Source organism: Rutilus rutilus (genome assembly GCF_951802725.1).
Source record: "Rutilus rutilus genome assembly, chromosome: 14".
Classification (NCBI taxonomy): Eukaryota; Metazoa; Chordata; class Actinopteri; order Cypriniformes; family Leuciscidae; genus Rutilus; species Rutilus rutilus.
This window is the reverse complement of record NC_140219.1, coordinates 23894038-23917426: the sequence shown is the minus strand read 5'-3', so window position 1 is coordinate 23917426 and position 23389 is coordinate 23894038. Positions and strand designations below refer to the sequence as shown.

The window sequence follows — 23389 nt, the reverse complement described above, 5'->3', positions numbered from 1 at the left end:
GGATATAACCTCATTTAGCTACACTGTAAAAAAGATCAATAACAAAAAAAAAATCCTTAAAATAACAGAAAAAGTACCGGACATTATCCAGTTTATTTTACGATCAGCTTTACATTAACCCTATAACACACCGCAATGGAGTTCAAAATACAGGTAAAACGGAAAACTCCGTTAAATTAATACAGTAGCCTACATTGTGCCCTATTTTCACGGATTTTTTTTTAGAGTGTAGGTCTGTGGTAGGTACCTTCCCAGTTAACACAGAACGTTCCCCTAATGTTTTTTTTTGGTTATTTTCTTGGGAACCAAATACTTACGTTAGGGGAACGTTCTTTTTTGGTTTTATTTTTAATGTACAATAAAATAACGTTCCCAGAACGTTGCTGGGTGGTTACCATAAAAAATAACGTTCTGGGAACCATAAACTAACATTCTGAGAATGTTCTGGGTACCAAAAACTAACGTTATGGGAACCAAAAATTGTTAGCTGGGTTAAAGTCGCCTTGAAGACAATTATAATTTTTTATGGAATAATGCAGTATTTTTTTTCTTTTTTATAAATTGTTTATATGTGCACATCACACTTTTTTTTTTAAATGTAATTGCCATATTAATCTTTAATCAAAGTAACTTCCCCTCACGATCTGTTTATGGTGCGAGGGCGGGACAACCTGTCAATCATGAGATCACAGCAGGGGCGTCTCCTCCGAGGGGGCAAGAGAGGAAGAGAGCCTCTTCCAAAAAAGTGGATGAGAAAATAATCCATATTACAAAAATAAGACAATGCAAGTACTACAAAATGTGAAATTAAAAAGTGTATAAATTCCGTGTTTTTCTAAAGTAACACTGTCCAGCAGCGACACCTGCAGGTAAAGTTACAGCTGGAGTCCGCGCCTCCCCTGAACCCATTGACTTTTAACAGACCCCCTAAAGCATGCTGAATGAATGGGGTAAAGTCAATTGAAAGAAGGCAATTCCTCCATCGTGCTATGTAATTGGATATGATTCGTTGTGATTGGATATGATTGGTACGTGCGAAAAATCCCGACTTTTGTTTTGCCGTTAATGGGAAGACTAATTAAAAAGTAACTCACCCACTAGGGGGCATTTACACGACACTGCGTTTTGGAGCCTGAAAACACAAACTTTTGAAAACGGGATTCAAAGTGTAAGTTTTTGTAAACGTATTGTTAAGGTGACGTCATGCGCATGTGTATTACGTGCTCAGTCTGTATGCGCCTAATGTTTCTTTACAAAATGACATCGCCACCTACTGGCCTGGCATGAATAATACAGCATTTTTTTATTTTAACTTTTTTTTAACTTTTTTTTCGTCGTTTTTGCGGTCCGTATGAATGGTGATCGTTTTGACAATGTTGTCATCTATACACGAAAAACAAAATGGAAAAACGTTTCTGTTTTTAGTACATCGTTGTTACGTCGTCACATTAAATTGGGTGGGGTGGGGGGTTGTTACTGAGAAAATCAGCTTGGTGAAATTAAAATTAGGCCTACGTCTTCGTGTTTGTGGCCAGTGTTAGCTTGATGACTGATGATACGAAAATAAGTTGACTATTAAAAAGAACAGTTGAACATCAGTTCACACATAAAATAGGGTAGGTTGAGGTAAGATGCATCTGGGGCAATGTCATCTCAGCACTTTTGATTTATCTGAATATCAACATTTGTGAGATTTAGTCAGTCGAAACAGTTTTGAGGTTAATTGATCTAATTTTCTGTCTCTGGTAAATAGTGATTTTACATCTTACCCCCTTAGTTGCTAGACCAACTAAATTAGCAAATGTTTATATTTGTATCATATAATAACACATTTGATGATGTATCAATTCAAAAATAAATCCGGGCATCTTCCCCCATTTAAATTTTTTTTTTTTTTTTTTGTCTCCTCATTTCAGGACACCACTGCACGCCACTCGATAACAGACAACAATCCAATCAATTGCCCAATTGACAAAATCAAGTCTCGCTGTACTTTTTCTTTTCTTGTTGGAGAAGCCGTTCCATTCGGATATCGGCCAAACCATATGACACAAATAGGGAAGAAAAGTCTAGCAACTTCCGTTTCATGCAGACTTTAAACTTCTCCCTGAGTTGTATTGCCTAGTATGTGATCTTTGATAAAAAATATTTGCTAAATCCTAAACTGCAAAATGGACGTTTGTTTAAATATGTTAGAGAAGCGTTTTGACTGTTGACTGCGAGTAAACCTGCGTGAATGAAACATTGCTATGTTAAAATCTGCCACCAGGAGGCGGATTAAGCAAAACTACAGGACAGAAAAGTGTCTAGATTAGCAAATGAGGTATAGCCTACAATGTAGGCCAAGTTTAATTTCACAGGCAACATATTTTTTTAATAATATATAACAAATTATATTGTAAAATAAAATGTTATAGATAAATAATATAAATAATATGTGTATTTGGTCTCCATCTACAGGGAATTTTGCCTGGAAGTCACTTGTCCAGTGGCATTCCATGATCTCAGCAGCCGGATGGTCTGTGAAATCATACGGGAGGAACCAGCTGCAAAAGCCCCTTTTAATTATGATTAATATAGTTACAAAGCCTTTTTGAAATGTGAGCATATGAACATGTTTCAGTGTGACTGTGAGCGAGTAGTCAAAACTATTCTGAGCCATCCAAAGCAGAGCAGGTCATCTGACTCCCTGAGGGAGCAATCATGTTACTGTCTGCCCCGACTAATCCACTGCCAAAGCCCTGAACATGAGTTCATAAAGAAAACTGTTATTGCCCTAGAAATGGAAGACAAATGATGTGATGACAAAACGCGCTGCTTTAAAATAACCGTAATGATTTTCTTCTTCTCTTCTTCATTCAACATATTTCATATTCTAAATCTAAACTCATAAGTACCGGTCAAAAGTTTGAAAACATTAGGCCTAATGTTTTTTTAATCTCTTAATCTCACCAAGGCTGCATTAATTTGATCTAAATACAGTTAAATTTACATTTTACTGTAATACTGTAATACATACAGTAATACTATGTTATTACAATTTAAATTAACTAGTTTCTATTGTAATATATTGTAAAATGTAATTTATTTTTGTGATGCAAAGCTGAATTTTCAGCATTATTACTCCAGACTTTAGTGATTTTAGTGTCACGTGATCCTTCAGAAATCATTCAAATGATGATCTTTATAGAAAAGGTGATTTTTTTTCAGGATTCTTTGATGAATACAGTTCAAAAGAGCAAAAATGATTTGAAATATAACTTTTTGAAACCTTTATTAATTTCATAAATGTGTCATAAATTGATTTTTTTTTTAATCAATTTAATGTGCCTTTGCTGAATAACAAACTGGGCAGTATATCATGACTTCCACAAAAAAAGCAGCAAAAACTGTTTTTTAAGTTTGATAATAATAAAGAAATTTCTGACGGATCATGTGACTGAAGACTGGAGTAATGATGCTGAAAATTCAGCTTTGACATCACAAGAATAAATTACATTTTAAAATGTATTTAAACTGAAACCAGTTTATTTAAATTGTAATAATATTTCACAGTACTGTTTTACTGAAGTTTTGATAAAATAAATGCAGCCTTGATTAAGACACTTCTTTCAAAAACATTGAAAACCTTAATGTTTTGTTTTGCAATTTACAACTTTGCATCATTTCAATTTATTTTAATACTGGACTGAATTATAAATGTGCACATGATTTTTAGGGGTCAAATACAAAATGCATGACAATAAAATATAATTTTCAGCAATCTCCACAAATGCAAAGACATCCAATTAAATTTTCTTTCATTCATGTTAAAACTCTGTCCACGCCTATTAATAATTTAACTGACACGTGATCCATATGATGACGCAAAACTGCTGGATAAACTCACGAACAAACAAAGGAAACAACTGGGGAAAAGTGAAGCACTTGAAATAGTTAAAATATAAGATATAAAACATGTAGCACGGAAAAAAAGTATATGCTATTAAAATAAAAACGTGTTTTTTGATAAAACCAAAGATAAACAATTTAATAAATACATTATGAAATGTTATATATAATTGTATACATAACGAAATGTTAAATGTAACATAATAAAAAAAATTATTTAACACAATAAGGCAATCACATGTAAAGGAAACCTTTGTGGATGTTTAATTATTTTAATAACAAAAAAATCTTGACTCTCTTGATTTTCTTATAGTGTGAAGAACATTTTAATCATCTAAAGGGCTTTTTCCATTATGAAGAACATTTTGTGCATTTGAAAGGTTCTATGGATTTTAAAGGTTATCCACGCCAATAAAAAAATAATAACGTGATTTGCAGGTCAAATAGCCTATATAGTTGAAGAACGCAACTGCCTCTTCGTCAACATGTGCTGAATAAAGAGTATTTAAAAATCCCCAGAGGTCTTATGGCATGAGCTTCCTTCAGGAGGTGTTAAATTTGGAAGTGATTGACAGGGATGAAGAGGTCTGTGGTTTCATCACTGCAGCAGACTCATTTAGATAACACCCATCTCACCCCTCTGCCCCATCATTTCCTAAACAGGTCGGCCTACAGGAAGTTTTCAAGGACGTTATCCAACTCTTTATCTGCTCCAAATGCGCTGTTGAAAGACAAACCTTCAGCTGCAGTTGCTTTGTGGGAGTTTGTGCCTCTTCTTCTCTTGACCGTGTAGTCTGTCATAATATTTAACAGAAATGCATCAAACAAGACGAATAATTCAAGCAACCCCTGTCTCAGAAAAAAACTTTCGCAAACATCTGCAAGTTTTCAGCTCCATCCGTCATGAGGACTGTCACTAACTGCAGCAGAGGAGATGCCAAATAAATCATCGTGATGTAAAGCAGTTTCCATAAGCTGCGGAGTCAGTTTACTTTATTTCACCAATTATTGCAGGGATGGATAAGGGAGTGTTGATTCGCTCATAGAGAAAAGTGCTTGCGTCCATTTATCAGAAACGCCTGTCTGAGACTCAGACAAAGATTTTCTGCAAAACTATAAACATGAAGCTCTATAGTGCAGACACGGGCACCATTTAACCGTTCGAGATCAAATAAACGATAATACTGTCTGTCTCCTCTGCACACAAGCACAACTCATGGCTAATATCCAGAGGAACGGCATAGTCCTTCCTTTCTGATGTTGCAAAAAACCTGGATTAGTGTTCGTTTCGCAGCGCAATTATATTTAATGCCTATTAGTATAGAGGATCTTGTAATTTTTGTTGTGTGAAGAATTACACAAACTCATAGGCTATTACAGAAACACGTGATAGGATAGTGAAACGTGTTACGATGTCCAAAATAAAAAAAGTACAAGACATATAGCTACATTAAAAGGTTACACTTTATTTTAAGGTGTCATTGTTAAAGTGTAGCCTATAATTATATATTTAAGTGCTAAGTTATATTAATTAACAACATGTACTTGGGTGGGATTAGGATTTGGTTGAGGGTTAGTTGCATGTAATTATGCAGAACTAAAGCGTTACCCATTAAAATAAAAGGTAACATAATAACAAGTTACTACATGTGTTTACTAGTAATAACTATAAATGATGCATAATTACATACAACTAAACATAAACCAAACCCCAATTCAAACTCTATAGGCCTATGTAATTATTATTACACAAATGCATAATTACGCAGTAACACGGACACCTTAAAATAAAGTGTAACCTGTTTTTGGTATCTAGGCCTACGTAAAATGAATATTACATAATTACTAATTAATGAATCCCAATTAATTCATTAATTTAACTAAATACATTCAATTCATTTTAATCAGTTAGGATGTGCAAACCAGTAGTGTAAAATGCACGGTGTAAAGTGTTAGCACACTATCAATCACAGATGTCCAAAAGGTCTGCTTTGGACCAATTTCATACCAATTTCCGCCACACATCAGGTCTATATTTTCTATGAATGGACATGTGTTGCTCTTCTGCTGCATGCGGCTGTTCGGCGTGGGTGGGTTTCTGGTTTGTTGTCATCTGTTATCACGTCTTGATAACAAACCCAGTGGCACCAGAATCTTTCAGTGGTAGACAGTTGGGTTTGTCATTGCAGGTTTCAGGTTCCAGCAATGGCAGTGTGTGATCCCTTGGAGAAAACTCCTCTCTGGCCTGTTGTTTCCTCTGGATCAAGCAATTAAGAAGAAAACAAACAAACCGAGAGCGCAATCTTGCGTTCCTGGCAAACGGTCTATTTGCCACCTCATATGTAGCCTATAATTAAAACGGATGACTTAAATTCATCTTTAGAACTGACAGACTCCACTTTGCCACCATGAAAAAGCATCGACGTGAATTGTGTAGCTAATAAAAACAGGCTACACAAGTGATCTAACAAAACTAAATTAGACAACAGCAATGCAATTTGTTTGTGTTAGTAAAGTTGTTAAAATGGATGGAAATTGTTTCTTATGCACATACTTGTATGGAGGTCTTACAAGTCATTTTAATATTATGCGTCATCGACCAATAAAAAGCTGTGAAATGCCGTACGCGCAGCTGACCCCGCCCTCTGTCTCACTACAGTTGCCTACGCCGTCATTTAGACTTACCTTACACCCCGAAAGTGTGTTATGAGGGGTCTATTAGAAAGATGAACGTGCTAAGACCTCTAAACACAGCAGCTTAACCCTATTCATTAAACGACTAGGCACCCCTGATAAATGCCAACCGGACTGCCCAAGAGGACCATCACTCCATGGCAATGTTTTCCAGCCAAATGACTTCCACTCCTTTCTCAGTGCGGGACATATTGAACCTGGAGCAGAATCAGGAGGACATGGTCTCTCTGGACATGTCTCAGCGGCTGGACAGTGCCCTCATTCCGACATCATCCTGCATGCTGTCCACTTTCAAACAAGAGCAGTTCATGGAAATGCCATCCGGAGCCTCTCTCTTCAGCGAAGACCTGCAGGACGACAAAGGCAACAAGAACTTCGGCACTGCTGCCTTTTATGGGAAGAATTTCTTAGAAATGGACTATGTTAAAGACGCAAAGACGGATGACACGTTTGAAGACAAAGAGAAAAAAGGTGAGTAGTCGGACATTTATTGGAAACTATGCGTTTCCTGTTTATTTAAAATCTCAAATGGAAAAACAAATAAAAAAACAATTTATAGCCTAATACTGAATTGATTAAACATTTGAGTGTTTCCCAAAGAGTTTCCACGTGCCTCAATCAATTATAACCCAATAGGCTAATTCATTACTAAGCCATAAATCATTATTTTTTATTGTGATTTTTAATTATTTTTATTCAGCTTTCGATTAAATTTACTACGCCTACTGTTAAATAAATAAAAGTATAGGCCTGCCATGAAGTGCACACAATTTAACTCACTATACAATTGAAAATGTATAAGTTTTAAAGTAAGTTTTATTTGTTTTGTTTTTTTTAATCCAAGAGGTTCAGCCAGAAGTGAAAAGGTCACTGCACTTTTTAGACGTCAATGTTAATAATAATAATAATAATAATAATAATAATAATAAAACAAGTAGCCAATACATTATTATTATTATTTATTTATTTTTTTAAGTTGCTGCCTTACATTTTTAAGTGCAACCAACTTGGATGCTTACGTCTTCAACTTAAATTAGCCTACATTAAACTGACTTTAAAAATTAGTTGAATCTTGTATAACTTTAAAAAAAAGTTGAAAATTGCTTAACTTATTTTGATGAGTTAAAGCAATGTAATAATATATGTTGTCATAACTTATTGATCATATCATTTTTCACAGCGTGGAAAGAAAGATGTTATATATATATAGGCTTATGATACATTTACAGTGTGTCCCACTAAATTCTATCAGTTAAATAAACTCTGATTAATTATCGACTATTTTCAGACATCAGCTGCTCCCAGGAAGATCCGAGTGAAGATCTGAAGCTGGATGATGCGGATCGACCCAAACAGAGGAAGAGGAGGAAGCCTCGTGTTCTCTTCTCTCAAGCGCAGGTGTACGAGCTGGAGCGACGCTTCAAACAGCAGAAATACCTCTCTGCACCTGAGAGAGATCATCTAGCCAGCGTGCTCAAGCTCACCTCCACACAGGTGAAGATCTGGTTCCAGAACAGACGCTATAAGTGCAAGAGGCAGCGTCAGGATCAGACCCTGGAGATGGTGGGCATCGCCCCGCCGAGACGCATCTCGGTGCCGGTGCTGGTTCGGGATGGGAAACCGTGCCTGGGAGACACGTCCACGTATAACACCTCGTATAATGTGGGGATCAATCATTTCACCTATAACACCTACCCTGCGTTTAGTAATTTCCCGAGTCCAGGCAACACGAACTACTCATGTAACTATCCATCGAGCATGTCCAGCATCCCGCCCTCGCAGTCAAACAGCAGCTACATGAACTTTGGAGTTGGGGATCTGAATAACGTCCAGGCTTCTTTTCAGTCCAGCAGCGGGGTTCCCTCACTACACGGCATCCGAGCGTGGTGAAAAACAAACAAAACAAACGACATTACCTGCATGTCATTTCTAATGGACATTTACACTCAAACGACATTTTCATAATTGAAGATTATTTGAATATAGACAGAATCCTGGCCGAGATGGTTTTGCTCTGTCAGATACAAGAAACGTTTATTGGCTTTAATATTTCCCGTATTAAAAACTGTCTGAATAATTTGCTTGCACTTGAGTTAAATGATGAGTTTATACGCACGTGGAATATATAGTCTAATTTATAATTTTCACCAGATTGTAGCCTATTATGAGGCCTGTAAAGCCTATAAAGCTCGTGCGAAGTTACCAAGCTTTCTTTCTTTCTTTCTTTCTTTACTTTTTTTATAAAAATTTGACGTGGATAGATCAATGGTAGACTGCAACCAATTTATAAAAGGACATCAAGGAACAACCTATTATTATTAGCATTTTTTAGAAAAGAAAGTAGCCTACCGCACGAATACGACTCGAATTAAGGTTTTGTTATTATTGTCTGTGTAAGTTTGATATGTAACCTTTTCGAAAGAACATAATAAAGGCTTTTCAATATGCAATTATTATTTGGTTTGTGTCAATTAAAATATTAACACAACAACAATACTAATAATAATTAACATTTGTTGTAATTAATAAATTCGTGTTTACGAATTACGTTCAAGCACTTTAGTGTTATTATTATGCGAATTAGCCTATTATTATTTATATTATAGATTTTAAAAAAATACACAGCTTTTTTTCCTCAATTATGTGACGTTTTTATCATTTAAAATTTGGTAAACAAAATTAAGTTTATATACTTTAAAATAAATTTTCACTTTAACCGTTTTAACTTTCTTTTAAAAAAAATCTTTACTATAACTTATCAATATAAATCAAAATATAGTGGATTCAGGTTGATTGGGACACTTTTTCCATTGAGATGACTGGAGAAAAGTGTCCATATATCAACCTGAATTCGCCCCTAAATATATTTAAATAATAATAATAATAATATTTAAGGACCAATGTTTCTCATGTGTTTCAGTGAGGACACGAACCAGTATACTTTGCGCTGTAAACGTCAAGAAATGATCCCAAGTTGCAAATGCTTTAGAGGACATTCTTCTGTTTGTCACGTGATTTGATTTGACAGGACTTCAGAGTAAAACGCTTTGACCCGATTAGAAGTTGGTGGTCATTGCGATGATCAATCCAGTTCGACACCAGCTGAGATTAATGTTAAAACTATATCACTCTTATACAAAAATGTACATAACTTTTATCAGTAACACTTTACAATGTTCATTGGTAAACATTGGTTAACATGAATAATGAACAATACTTATACAGCATTTATTAATCTTAGTTAATATTAATTTCAACATACAGAACCTTAAAAGTTCTGGCAAGCGCCATTTACAACCTTTTAGTGGTTCCCATAATGTGATTATTTTTTAAAGTAGTCTTAATTAATGATATTTGTTTTAATTAATTGATTATTTTGATTAATTTGAATGAATTAAACAGCTGGCAAACATATTATCACAAGAATGTAGCAATCATTTAAAACATTTCTCCTTTTATAGAAGCTTTTTGGCATAAATTTATTTGAGTCAAGAACCCTGACCTAAACTCTAGCCTATAATACATCCATGCACCCACAAAATGGTTTTGTTATGGCAACACATACACCCTAAAAAATCTATAGAATCAATAAGTTATGACAACATGTGTAACATTGCTTTAACTCATCAAAATAAGTTGAGCAATTTTCAATTAAAATTAGATTCACATTTATTTATATATAGCGCTTTTCACAATACACATAGTTTCAAAGCAGCTTTACAGAAAATGCATAAAAGTGAACAGTTGGGTCAACACCTAAAGAAATTAAGTTTTCTCAACTTAAATGATCACGTTTTTCACGAAAAAACGTGATAATTTAAGTTGAGAAAACGTCATTTCTTGAGGTGTTACCAACTGAAGTAATTTTTTAAAGTTGATCCAACTGTTCACTTTTTACAGTGACATTACAGTTTAGAGTGATCTGTTATCAGAGGTAACTGTCTAAGTGATGTATTTCAGAAATGTACATATAACCTACAAATCACACAGTTAGCTAAAATTGTATTCATTTAAACGATGTAATAATTTAAGGCAAAAACAAGTTTTTAAGTCAGTTTATTGTAATTTAAGTTGAAATGACTTAAACAACCAAGTTGATTGTACTTAAAAATTTAAGGCAGACTTTTTTTTTTTTTTTTACATTGTACCCAAACCTATCATTTAGTTTTTTATTTTGTTTCTGTGGGTGTGTACTATTTTTGTAAAGGCTGGTGTCACCCATGATTGACAACACAAAAGTGCTCTGCTTAGTGTGCAGAATGGCACAATTTGCTTGACATAGAGAGGTAAGGGTGCATGTGTGCATGCAAAGACTTGGGAGATCCACATTTGCTGCCACTTCAAATGATTAATAGATTGTCCTTGGGCATCTCTCTGGCCTCTCCACACATATAAGTAAACACAATTCCCCCTCTCGACCACATCCACCTGAGCCAGCATTTACAGATGAAATATAATAGAATGCATATACGTGATGACTGTCAATTCAAGTCAAATATGGGGCCACTGAGAGGTAAAGAGAAAGGTCACACAGTTACAATAGTGGCCCACTCTTCAGAGGCGTTGAAAAGAACAAGTCAGATAACATGGACGCACATCTCTAAAAATAACAGACCTTGTCCTCCGGCCACAATGGAAGGAGAATGACAGAGAGAGGGAGAGAGAGCATGCGAGAAAGAGACCAGGGATAGAATAATCAGCTTTTCCGGGTCTTATCGGAGGAAAGACAGGGTTGCATGCCTCTTTATCAGCGGAGCTCTGATTATGGCCATAGCTTTTCTGAGCTTTTCCCCCCCTGCGATACACCAGTTCTGTCCTGTCCAGCATAACAGCTGCTGGTTCATCGCTGCCCAGGATGTGAGTTTAACTCAACTAAATTACCTGTCATACCGTAGGTGTCCATGTGACAGCCTCCAGCGTCTAGCATGGGTTCAGATGGAGGCATGAAACTAAGAAACTGAGTGGCAACACCAATGGTTAGACCCTAAATGAAGCCTTATTTAAAAACAAATGAAACATGTTATTAAAAAAAAACAATCATGTGACATCGAAGACTGGAGCAATGATGCTGAAAATTCAGCTTTGCATCACAGGAATAAATTGCATTTTAATTTTCAAAAATAAATGTTGACAATATTAATATTATTTTTTTAGTATCTTTGATCAAATAAATGAGTGAGCATAATAGACTTCTTTCTCCAAACTTTTGAAAGGTAGTGTAGATAGAAAATTAGTTACAAAATTGATGGATATTCAACTCATAAACCATTTTGAATATGAATTCACGAGTTCACATCTACATATAATTAATACAATAAGTTTATGCGTATTTGGCGTGCTGTCCGGGGGGAGGGCTCCGAGCTCGGAGTTAGGCCCGAACCCAAAGTACTCCCCCCAGTTGGTAAGTGTAGATGGAACTGGAAGTGTAGATGGAACTGGAAGTGAGGAGATGGGGTGGAGGAGGGATGCTGACAAACTTTCAATGAACAGAGATAGGTCTGCTGTGAATTTATACTCTGTCATTGAGTTGATTACTGATTAATCTCCAGCTGTGCATAATTTGGTTAATTATCTGAACCTGCTCCTCCCGAACTTTGTTAAATAAAACCTCATTTATTATAACGGTTATGTTTGGTTTTATTGTCATTGTGTTTGGTTTTCCCTGTCTGCATGCCCGTCTGTGTTCCTAGTTAGTCTCCTTGGTTGTTAATTAGATCTACACCTGTTCTGTTTTACATTGATTACCCTGTCTGTGTATTTAAACCCTTAGTTCTGTCTGTTCATTTTTCCTTGTCATTTGTGTTTAACATTGTGTGTATTATAGATTTCCTGTTGAATTTATGAATTAAAGACTGTTTTTTGTTGAGCCGTGCCATTACTGCTGCAACCTGCTTGCTTACAAATATTTTTTACTTTCAGGCTTTCTATTCTATTGACAATTTTTGTGTAGAAGCTATCATGTTGGAGATACTCGTTTTCAAAATTAAAAAACTCATTAATTTCAGAGATCTTTGTAAGAGATTTTATTGATAATTGTCACTTCTGTCTAGATTTTGGTTCTTGTTTCATGTTTTCAATTCATGTTTATTTTCTTCTTCTTTTGAATTTAATAGAGGATTTGGTGCATTTCCGCCACATATTGGAGGATGGAGCATTGACGAGAGGGGAAAAAACTAAATTCCTCTAATCAAACTTTCTTTAGGTATTCTAATAATTCTTTAATACTAACCTTTTTATACAACCTCTTTTATGAGCTGAGATCTTTCTTTATTATAACCAACACATTTTAGAAAAACATGTTCAACTGTTTCTGGTTATTCACTTTTACTGCACAATTCTGTAATACGTTGAAAGTGATTGATTCAAAGCTGTGTGTCCAATATGTAGTCGAGAAATTATTGTGTCATCCCTTCTTTTGCCTCAAACTTCTCTCACAATACCTACTTCTTTAAGTCGTATACATGTCTTGTAAGTGTCCCTCTGGGGAAAGCCGAAATGAAGGAGTTAATCAAAAAGCTATAATTAAGAATAGATGGCAAGAGATGTGGACACAGAAAGGAAAGGGAATACATTAATATGATGTAAAGAAGTGTATTATTAAACACTTTAAAGCATTTTCTACAGCTATTTTGTTTTCCATAATCTCCACATGAGCAGGAATTCCCAAAAAGTAGACTTTAATTCCTAGATGTTGAATTCTGAACAGGATCTGAAGGGTTTCTATGAAAATATCCTGTCTTGAGTCAGATTTTCCATTGTTAAGCTTATGAGGCTTGATAAAGAAAAAGCACCAATCACCACTTTAATGAACCTTTTCCACCCATTGAAGGGCCAATTGAATTGCTATCAATTCTGATGAGTAAACAGATAAATGATTAGATATTATTTTACCTATATAGTGCAGCTGCTGCAGCTGTATTGAGTACAATAATTATAACTCTTGATCTAAATATTGTTCCACCAACAAATATTTTGAGATCCTCCTCTGATGATCATTTATTTCTCTCAGCAAGTGCAAATCGACCAATGGCATTGAGAATAACCATGGAAGTAAAGCTGATACTGCCACTGTCGGTTTCATAATAAAAAAAAAAATCATTATTTGTGCCTCATTATTAGCATGCATCCAAAACTGGCTAATTGTGAATATTGCAACACTATCTCGCGACCAATTTGTACGATTTGTCTAAACCCACGTGATGGGTAGGTTTAGGGGCGGGGTCAGAATTTTGCAAAAATCGTACTAATTCGTACGAGTGAGGTCGTATGAATTCGTACGAATTAGCCACCTCGTAGAATTTGTACGTTTTCCCGTGAGATCAGGTTGAATATTCATATTCTCAGCAGTTCTTAAGAACATTTTTTATAGGGTGACTGTTCTTGCATCCTTTCACTAATATCCAATAAACCAATTTCAGTTGTTGCCATGTGATTACCAAAGGCATTTCTCCCACCTGTAACACTTTTGATTGCTGCCACATTGGTCACGCCCTCTGAGACTTTTACATTTTTAACTTTTTATTCCTCTTTCCTGGCAACCACTATACCAAGCACTATTTATGGGCCCCTCCACATCTGCAACACATCAGATTCACTCTGTTTCTACATTTTCTGTAATTATATTCACCTATGCATTTTGCACATCTTTGTTTAAAGGGACACTTCACCCATGGGAACATTGATCTTTATTGAAAGTGGGTCATATATGTAGTCGAAATGTAAAATTAATTTTGAATTTTGTGCCTTCTTGGCCGAGGAAAGAAAGAAAGTAACTTCAGGACGCATTTGTATGAAAGACACCAACTCCCACAATGCACCACATTGCACAGCTGCGCAAGCCACTCCCACTAATCCAGAAAGCGCATATCTGCCTAAGAGAAATAACTCTTCCGTCTACAAGGCTAGCTACCACCAGAGCTTGAAATTAATTTCACACAAAATGTCTAGTTATTTGGCGAACTCATTAGTGAATTACTCTTCATTTGTATTTCTTTCGAAGTGGTGAATTATTGCATTGTAACGTTACCTGGATGTTCAGTCAGATGCGGTGCGAAACTAGGATAGTTCACAACACAAACGTCCGTGTCCTCGTCTGATTCACAACACAAACGTCCGTGTCCTCGTCTGATTCAGAGATTTCATCCAGGAGAAGTTGTCATTGTTGAAATTATTTGCCACAGTCGGACTCTATCTCTGTGTTCGTAGCGGTTCGTAGTTGCATAGTGAGATCACCGGCGCCACCAGTCCGCCCTAACCCGAGCCAGTCCGGGCTCCTCGTCCGCGGCAGGCAGGTCTTCTGCCTCGGCTGCTCTTCGCTATAATGCGGCTTGTAAAGGTAGCCACAAACACCTGATTCAAGCATCAGACTTCTGAAATCCTCTTCCTCTATATCATATTGAGCACTCTCCTCCGCTATTGTCATAACTTTACATCTGTCTCCACAGCGCCTGTTAGCTTAGCTTCCAAACAAGATGGAGGATATTGCTTTTAGTTTTCAGAAAGTCAAGTCCCACCCACTGATCTGTAATAGGCCTGTAGCGTGAGCGGTTCCCGCCCCCTGGGAAAGATGAGGAACGAGTGTCTGTAGTCTCTACACTTTTCAATGAAATGTGACTTCCTGCTTATTATGACGCAAAATGATGATTTTTACGTCATAATAAGCAGGAAGTAAAACACTTAAATCCTTATTTCTCCCATCTCAGGGAAAAATGGATGAAAAATCCACATTTATTATAATATATGACTGGGTTTCTAACAATACAAAGCTTAATGCAAATGGGTGAAGTGTCCCTTCTTTACAAACCGCAGCTACAGGCCCAAAACAGGAAGGACGTACAGATGGACAATGAAACTAACAAACCTAAATACTGTATTAGGGGGTTTGCTTGTCCTCATTAAACTGTGTCATCATTGAAAGACTATCCACTTTCTTGAGACATATTTCAGCTGTTAACATTCATTAATGATTCCCCCAGACATATTTCTCTCTATATCCTCAACTGATACATCCGTTGGAACTCCTGTAATGACTGCCACTCTTTTTTGGTGTTATTGTCTTTACAGAATATCCCATCTTGGACAACCTTAGTGCTTTCTATTTTAACTACGGCTTCCTTCAGTGCTACTTAGTTGTTACTTTGATTGGGTAGACGCGGTCGCCTAGCGGCCAGGAAGTGCGGCCTTCTGCGGCCTACACTAAGCTTGTGGACATGCTAACTCACGCTCCTGAGAAGCTCAACATTGAGAGGCCTGTCGAGCCTCACGATTCTCCTCCTCTCCAAGCAATTTTGAGTGACTAATCTAATTCGCTCCCCATTAGAAGGAAGCTGCCATTTTTAAGCAATCTTCATTATGAGATCTAAGACCCTGGAAGCAGCCTTTTTCTGTTTGTCTGACTAATGCGGTGGCCTCTGACTTCACCAACCTAGTTGGTTCTGTGGAGCAGGGCTATACTAGCATTCCAGAGGACATGCTGGCCACTCACCTTTCACCTTCTTCTGCTCTTCTTTCCTTCTTCTTCTCCTGAACACTTCTCCCTTCTAAGCCCCGTAGGATCACTTTCGCCCCTTGTGGGCAAATCCTACATGGAGGCTTCATGGCGCTTCATACCATGGCCATTCTTCAGGCCTACTTAGCAGACGTCCTTAAGGAAATGGACAAGGCCGGGGCCTGACACCGGAAACGGTCAAGGAGCTCCGCAGGCAGGTTTGGTGGCTGTTGGAAACTCACTGAGATTCGTGAAAAGGAGAAAGTCTTCCGACTGGACGCCCCTTTCTCCCAGTCAGGTTTGTTTGGAGAATTGGTCAGTTCAATGTTCGATAAATTCTGTACTGCTAAGACACAATCTGCTTCCCTCTCAAGATGCTCTTCGAATCAAAATCTGTTATACCCGCTGCCATGCACGCTTTGGGATACAGAGTTAGGTTACCAACACCATCCTCCAGTATTGAAGGATGGAGACGCTTCAAGCTATCTCCCCTCAACAACTCTTCTCACTGCAGCTGCTTCACCCGCGACGGGAGACGCATCTGGCTTTCTCCCTGCATCCGATGCTGCAGCCTTTATGCCAGACCCCAGTGTGAGAGAAACCTCCTCAGTAGCCCAGAGCTAATCTTCACTATCAGAGGATGCCTCTGGCCCTTCTCCAGCAACTTTAGCGCTGTGCCAACCGCCTCTTGCAGGCAGCCGCACAAAGCTCCAGAGGTCAGAGGCCGGTCATTCCACGGTACAGGGGGTTCCTCAGGTTCACCTTTGGGGGAAATGTGTGCCAATATTTGGTCCTTCCATTTGGTCTGGCTTTGGCTCCGCGGACATTCTCCAAGTGCATGGAATGAGCTCTGGCCCCTTTGAGGCTCCAGGGCATCCGTGTGCTAAATTACCTAGGGAACTGGCTCATTCTGGCTCAATCCAGAGAGTTAGTCCTTATACATCCTTCTCCACCACTTCCAGTCTCTTGGTCTCAGGCTGAATGGTCGGAAGAGCATCTAAAAACCTTCTCAGCGGACCATTTTCTTGGTTGTCCAGCTCAATTATCTCTCAATGCAGGCCCGCTTGGCCCCTGGTCGAGTTAACAGTCTCTGTGCGTGCTTGGCCCATTTCAGGCTCGTCCATCAGGGTGAGCCAGCACGTCCATCACGCGCAGTGGGCACGTGTCACAGACTTCAGAGGCTCATGGCAGCAGCCTCTCCTGTGCTGTTTTGGGTCTGCTTCATATGAGGCCATTCCTGTGGTGGGCGAAGCTCAGAGGTATTCACCCTTCTTGGTCAGTCTTCCGTCTGCTGAGAGTATTGCACAGTGGCTTTCTTGCTCTCTGGAGGTGGAAAGACCCTCCCTTTTTGTTACAAGGGGTCAAGATGGGCATGGTTTGCCGCTGTCAGGTTATGACGATGGACGTTTCCCTGACTGGTTGTGGTGTGGTCTTCGAGGGCAGACCGGCTTGCGGTGTTTGGATGGGCAAGCTTATTTTTTGGCACATAAACTGCCTAGAGTTGCGAGCCGTCTCTCTGGCTCTGGATCACTTCCTTCAGGCTCTGATGGGTTGTCATGTTATTTTCAGGATGGACAACATGGCAGTGGTGTCCCACATAAATCGCCAGGGAGGTTCGCGGTCGCGCACCCTGAAGAGAGAAGTTCACGTTCCAGGAGCCTTGAACCTCAGCGGACTTCCTGTCGACACAGAAACTCAGGTCGGGGGAATGGATGCTGAACCTCCAAACGGTGGCTCTTTGAGTCGCAAAACTCAACTCAGTGCCCCCTGTGGTTCTCCCTGTCTCATCCGAAGCCTCTGGGGATAGATGCCTTTGCTCCTCCATGGACGGATTTGAGACTATATGCATTCCCTCCGGTCAAGTTGATCCCTGCAGTCCTTTGTAGGGTGAGGGAGTGCAGAATTCGCATCCTATTGGTAGCCCTGTTCTGGCCATCTCAGCCGTGGTTTTCGGAGCTGAGCTCCCTTTTGGAGGGGTCCCTGTAGGAAACTCCAATCAGCAGAGATCTGTTGACTCAGCTCCAGGACAGGATTTGGCATCCTCCACCCGAGATATGAAGACTTTGGTTGTGGCCGATCAGGGGTGGTTGCTAATGGCTTCTTATCTGTCCGCTAATGTCCGGGAGACCATTGTGAGCCTTCTTCTAGATGGTCTTTGAGTCTTGGTGTACAACTCGTGCAGTGGACCCAGTCAGCTGCCTGGTTGGTTCAGTGCTGGAATTCCTGCAGGATAAGTTTGTGGCAGGAGCAGCTGAGACTACTTTGAGGGTTTAAAGTCAGAAAAGGTCCCCTTAGGTAGACACCATCTGGTCTCTTCATTTATACACGGAGTTAAACGCTTGAGGCCTGCACGTCCTGTTAGTGTGCTCAACTGGGTGTTATCGGTTGTTTATTATTATTGGAGCCTTCTTTTGAACCTTTGGAGTCAGCTCCTGACCAGATTCTGACTTTCAAGCATGTTGGGGATCTGCAGGCTCTCTCTGTCAATGAGCCTCGCATTGAGTTTTCCCCAGGTCTTGTAAAGGTGTTTCTGCAACCCAGGCCTCGTTATGTCCCCAAAGTTTTTTCCACGTCCTTTCGCTCTCAAGTGTTAGTGCTTCATTCTTTCTGTCCTCCTCCTTTTTCCTCCGCGGAGGAGGAGAAACTCCATTTGCTTTGCCCGGTTCGGCTTTAAAGGTGTATGTGGACCGCTCTGGCCAGTGGCGCAAGTGGTCTCAGTTGTTTGTATGCTTTGGGGTGGCCGTAGAGGGCTCGCAGCCTCTAAGCACAGGATCTCTCATTGGATGAGAGACGTAATTTCTTTGACTTATGAGGTGCGGAAGCTTCCTTCACCTACAGGCGTTAGAGCTCACTCTACTAGGAGTATTGTGTCTTCCCAGGCTCTTTTTAGAGGAGTTCCTTTGGAGGATATTTGTGTGGCAGCAGGTTGGTCCTCTCTGCACAGTTATATCAAGTTTTATAACCTGGATTTTGATTATTTTATAACCGGGTTATTTACGCATGAACTGGTCCCTTTTTTCCTTGTTGAATTTGGTCTGGCTCAAAAAAACAAAACAAAAAAGAGAGAGAGAGAGAGAGAGAGAGAGAGAGAGAGAGAGAGAGAGAGAGAGGAAAGTTCTTGGGCGAGATCTGGCAGCGCTTAGCTTGGTGTATATGATATTTCGCTCCTATTGCGTCATCGCTACACAGCGTTGAGTGAACCTATGAAAGAGAACATCTCTGGTTACCTGTGTTCTCTGAATAGGGAACGAGATGCTGCATTCACTGCCAAGCTCTTCACACTGCGGAGGGGGGCTTCTTCGGCGGAAAATCTGAGGAGCAGATGGCGCATTCACTGTATTAAGAGTGAGTGACGTAGCTCTGCTGGGGAAGCGCCCGCACCATCAGCCAATGAATTGGCGTGATTCTATATGGGTTCAGACAATCAGCAGCGCCCAAGGGCGTTTCCCATTGAGTCGCCACGCAGCGTCTCGTTCCTTATTCAGAGAACATGGGTTACACAGTCAACCCAAGACATTTTTGCCACAACTCTGCATAGCCTCATGAAATGTGCTGATGACGAGTGATGCGCAAACAGAGTGTGTAGAGGTATGGAAATACACATGTTGACATTCAGCTGGGACATCGTATCATTGCATTCAGACCAGATGCAATGTTTGGAAGAATATTTTTTTGGTCCTGAGACTTCCACATAAGATAGGCTATGTGTAAATTTATTGACATTTAGACTACTTAGTACTTTTACTATTGATTTCTACCAGGATATGAACAGAGTTTAAACCAGAATAATAAAAAGTGTTTATGAAAAAATTGCCAACCCAAGATAAAATCAAATAAAAACACAAAATAAACCAAACCAAACAATGACTTAAGGAATTGAGTCAGTGTTTGGTTTGGTTTATTTTGTGTTTTACAATAAAACTGCACGTGGTTTCATTCAATTTGCCTTCAGTGGACTTTACGTGACAGAAAGCTTGAACAAAATCTAGACACTAACTTTACTAAATATTTTTGTTGAATAACTACTCCAGCAACAGTTATACATTTCAATTCTTAATATATTAATTATAATGTTTCCCTTTATTATTATACTCTTAATAATGTTATCATTAATATATGATATGTTATAGTTAATGGCAAAAAGTGTTATGGTTAACATTATTTATTATAATTTTGCTCAGTCAACAGTAACACACACCATATGCGTTTGTGGAAGTCCATGTTGACTTGAACTCGTTTCATGAAAATATAAAACCGGTTTTATGGTTTGTAAGTGCATTTCCCTTCTTTTTAGAACAATGTTTACATTTATCCATTATTTTCATTTTTTCTTCAAAATACAGGTTACAAGAAGAGAACGAGAGTGAGGAAAAAACAGCTTATATGTAAATTCCCGTGAATTTGGTGGCCCTCCTGCCCAAGCAATGTGCACAACACTTGCATCCTCCAGGGCTCTCAGCAGCAAGCTGAAACACACCTCTTGCTCCATCCTGAGTTCCAGAAGGGCCTGATGCTTAGTCTGATGTAGGCCTTAGCAACTGCATAGCAACACCCTGGTAACCACCTAGCAAAACTTAAACAAACACCCAGGACAACAGTCAGATTGCAACTACAAAAGTTGACTCAAAACTGCTTCAAACTTTTTTTTAACTACTTTCTCAAGCCAACATAAAGTTTGTCTTGACAAACCTTTAATCTAGTTTGTATCTTCTGAGGACAAAATAGATAAGGATGTTAACCTAAAACACACAGTTTGCACTTTCAATGATTTCTTTCTTTTTTTTTTTTTTTTTTTTACTGTGATGCATGTAGATGTGTGACAACCAATGATCTACAATATGCATAAAATAGTACCGTCAGATATGCAGGAGATTTTTTTTTCGAGTTACAGCTTGAATTTTCTAAGCAAAAAATAAAATAAAATTACCCACAGAAAAGTAGGCTAATATTGAATTTGTTTTTTCTTCTTCTTCACATATCATGTCTGAACTTTCATCGCAAGCATTGCAAGCAAGCAATTTCCAAGTAAGCTGACCTTCGTAAAAATCAAACAAACAAACAAAACAGGGGAGTATTCCAGAAAGCAAGATTAATTTACTGTCACACATAGCCTACCCTGAACTCTCTCTGATTGTTTACTCGGAACAAACAAACAAACAAACAAACAAAACAAAAAGCAGTTGTGTTGTCTAGTCAGTACAATAACAGTTTTTTTTTTCCCTGTTGATAAAAGATTAGGCAAGAATCAGTGAACTGAAATATAGACTACCCAACGTGACCAGACGGCATTTCTTGTTATTTAGTGCCCCCTGCTGTTGGCAATTGAGCAAAGAACAAAATGTAGAATGTAGAAACAAATGTTATGGGACAGTAAAGTGGCTCCATCAATTTTAATTCTCAGGACGATTAACGGAACAATATGTGAGGTTCGCATGACAAAAAATAAATAAAACCATGAGTGTGTTAAATCCGACTAAAGGGATTAATAGAGCATAGCCTATATTGATCAAGTGGAAAATGAAATATTGGCACAATTTACTGTACCGATATTTTTTAATTTACCGTTTTTTAATTGTGTTAAAGTGGACATATGTACATTATAGTAAAGCTACTCCTTTAATTAAATCCAATAATAAATAAGGCGTGAGAGAATCATAAATAAAATATGTTGTAGTATAACCATCAGGACAGTAGGGATGTGTGAACTGAATTTGGCAACAATGCAGTGAATTACAGTTAAGTCATTGAATATTTTTCATAAATAAAAATAACAATTATACAAACATATTTTATTCCCAATATACGTGGTGTAGTAGCCTAGCCTATAGGTGAGATGTTTGAACAAATTAAGTTCACACATCACTGTTGTCCTGATGTTAGGCCTATAGGCTATAACATCAGGACAACAGTGATGTGTGAACTTAATTTGGCAATAATACAGTGTATTACAGTGAAGTTGTTGAATATTTTTGATTCCAAAATAAGTGGATTTCTGTCCATTTCGCGGCGCTGTTTCTCAGCCGCCTCAGAGGGTACGTTAAAGTGGACATACGCTCTTTATAGTAGAACTGCTTCTCTAATTGAATCCAAATGTTAAGCAGTTTTTACTTTGGAATTATTTTTTTATTAAGCTTTGAACTTGGCACATTACACAATGCACAAAGAGCCGTCTATCTATGGCATTTTTTGCCCAATTCGCGGTGCTGTTTCTCAGCCGCCTCAGAGGTGTTTAAGTGGACATGAGCCCATTATAGCCTAGTAGAGCTACTACTATAACAAAATCCAAATTTTAAGCAGTTTTTACTGTATTTTTTTTTTTTTTTTTTTTTTTTTTTTATGAAGCTTTGAACTTGACATTACACAATACACAAATAACTGTTGATTGCGCCTTCAGCAGAGGGTGCGTTAAAGTGGACATAAGCCCATTATAGTAATGCTGCTCCTCTAGTTAAATTCAAATTTTAAGCAGTTTTTACTTTTGAATTATTCTTTCATGAAGCTTTGAACTTGACAATACAGAATGCAAAATGATCCGCCTGGCATTTTTTGACCAATTCATGGTGCTGTTTCTCAGCCGCCTCAGAGAGTGCGTTTAAGTGGACATGAGCCCATTATAGTACAACTACTCCTTTAATTAAATCCTTATTTTAAGCAGTTTTTACTGTGGAGTTATTTTTTATGAAGCTTTGAACTTGACACATTACACAATGCACAAAAAGCCGCCTATGGCATTTTTTGCCCAATTCGAGGTGCTGTTTCTCAGCCGCCTCAGAGGGTGATTAATGCATGCACTTGAGCGCAGAATAGGCTATATTCCTCCATGCACCCAGTATTTAAACAGAAAATAATATAAACGTGCGATTAGTCGACCAGAAAAATCTTTAGTCTATGGCAACTCTATCAATACATTTACTAGCCTATAGTTGACATTATTTAATTAGTAATAAGTATCCAGCTCTTTACGTTAAATTTGTTGAGTTAACAATTAGGCCTAGTTAAAACTAATAAAATAATAAAACAAAGATTAAATTAAGATGCTAACTATGGCCTATATTTCTATTTAGCATTGCTTGTTCCACCACGCAAATGATTGTTTTTAAGGTGATATATTAACAAAAAATCGTATATTATATATAAAACATTTATAAAATACATATATATAAAATAAGGGCCTCATTGATTAATTTTGCCTGGGGCCCCCACTCAGTGTTGGTTCGTCTCTGCACACAGGGTGTGAAGCGTCGTGTCATTTAAAGGGAAGGTCCACGCGTCAGTAAGCAACACACGAATAAGTAGGCTAACTGGATTCAGCCTCCT

General features: G+C 38.2%; 1 protein-coding gene across 1 annotated transcript; it reads left to right on the top strand.

The window, feature by feature from the left end:
• The first annotated feature begins 6574 nt into the window (after window positions 1-6574).
• Window positions 6575-9039, top strand: nkx2.5 (NK2 homeobox 5). Its single transcript, XM_084431294.1, has 2 exons — window positions 6575-7056; window positions 7874-9039. Exons 1-2 carry the CDS (start codon window positions 6723-6725, stop codon window positions 8473-8475), a joined length of 936 nt encoding a protein of 311 aa, XP_084287420.1. The 5' UTR covers window positions 6575-6722; the 3' UTR covers window positions 8476-9039.
• Window positions 9040-23389: the final 14350 nt, after the last annotated feature.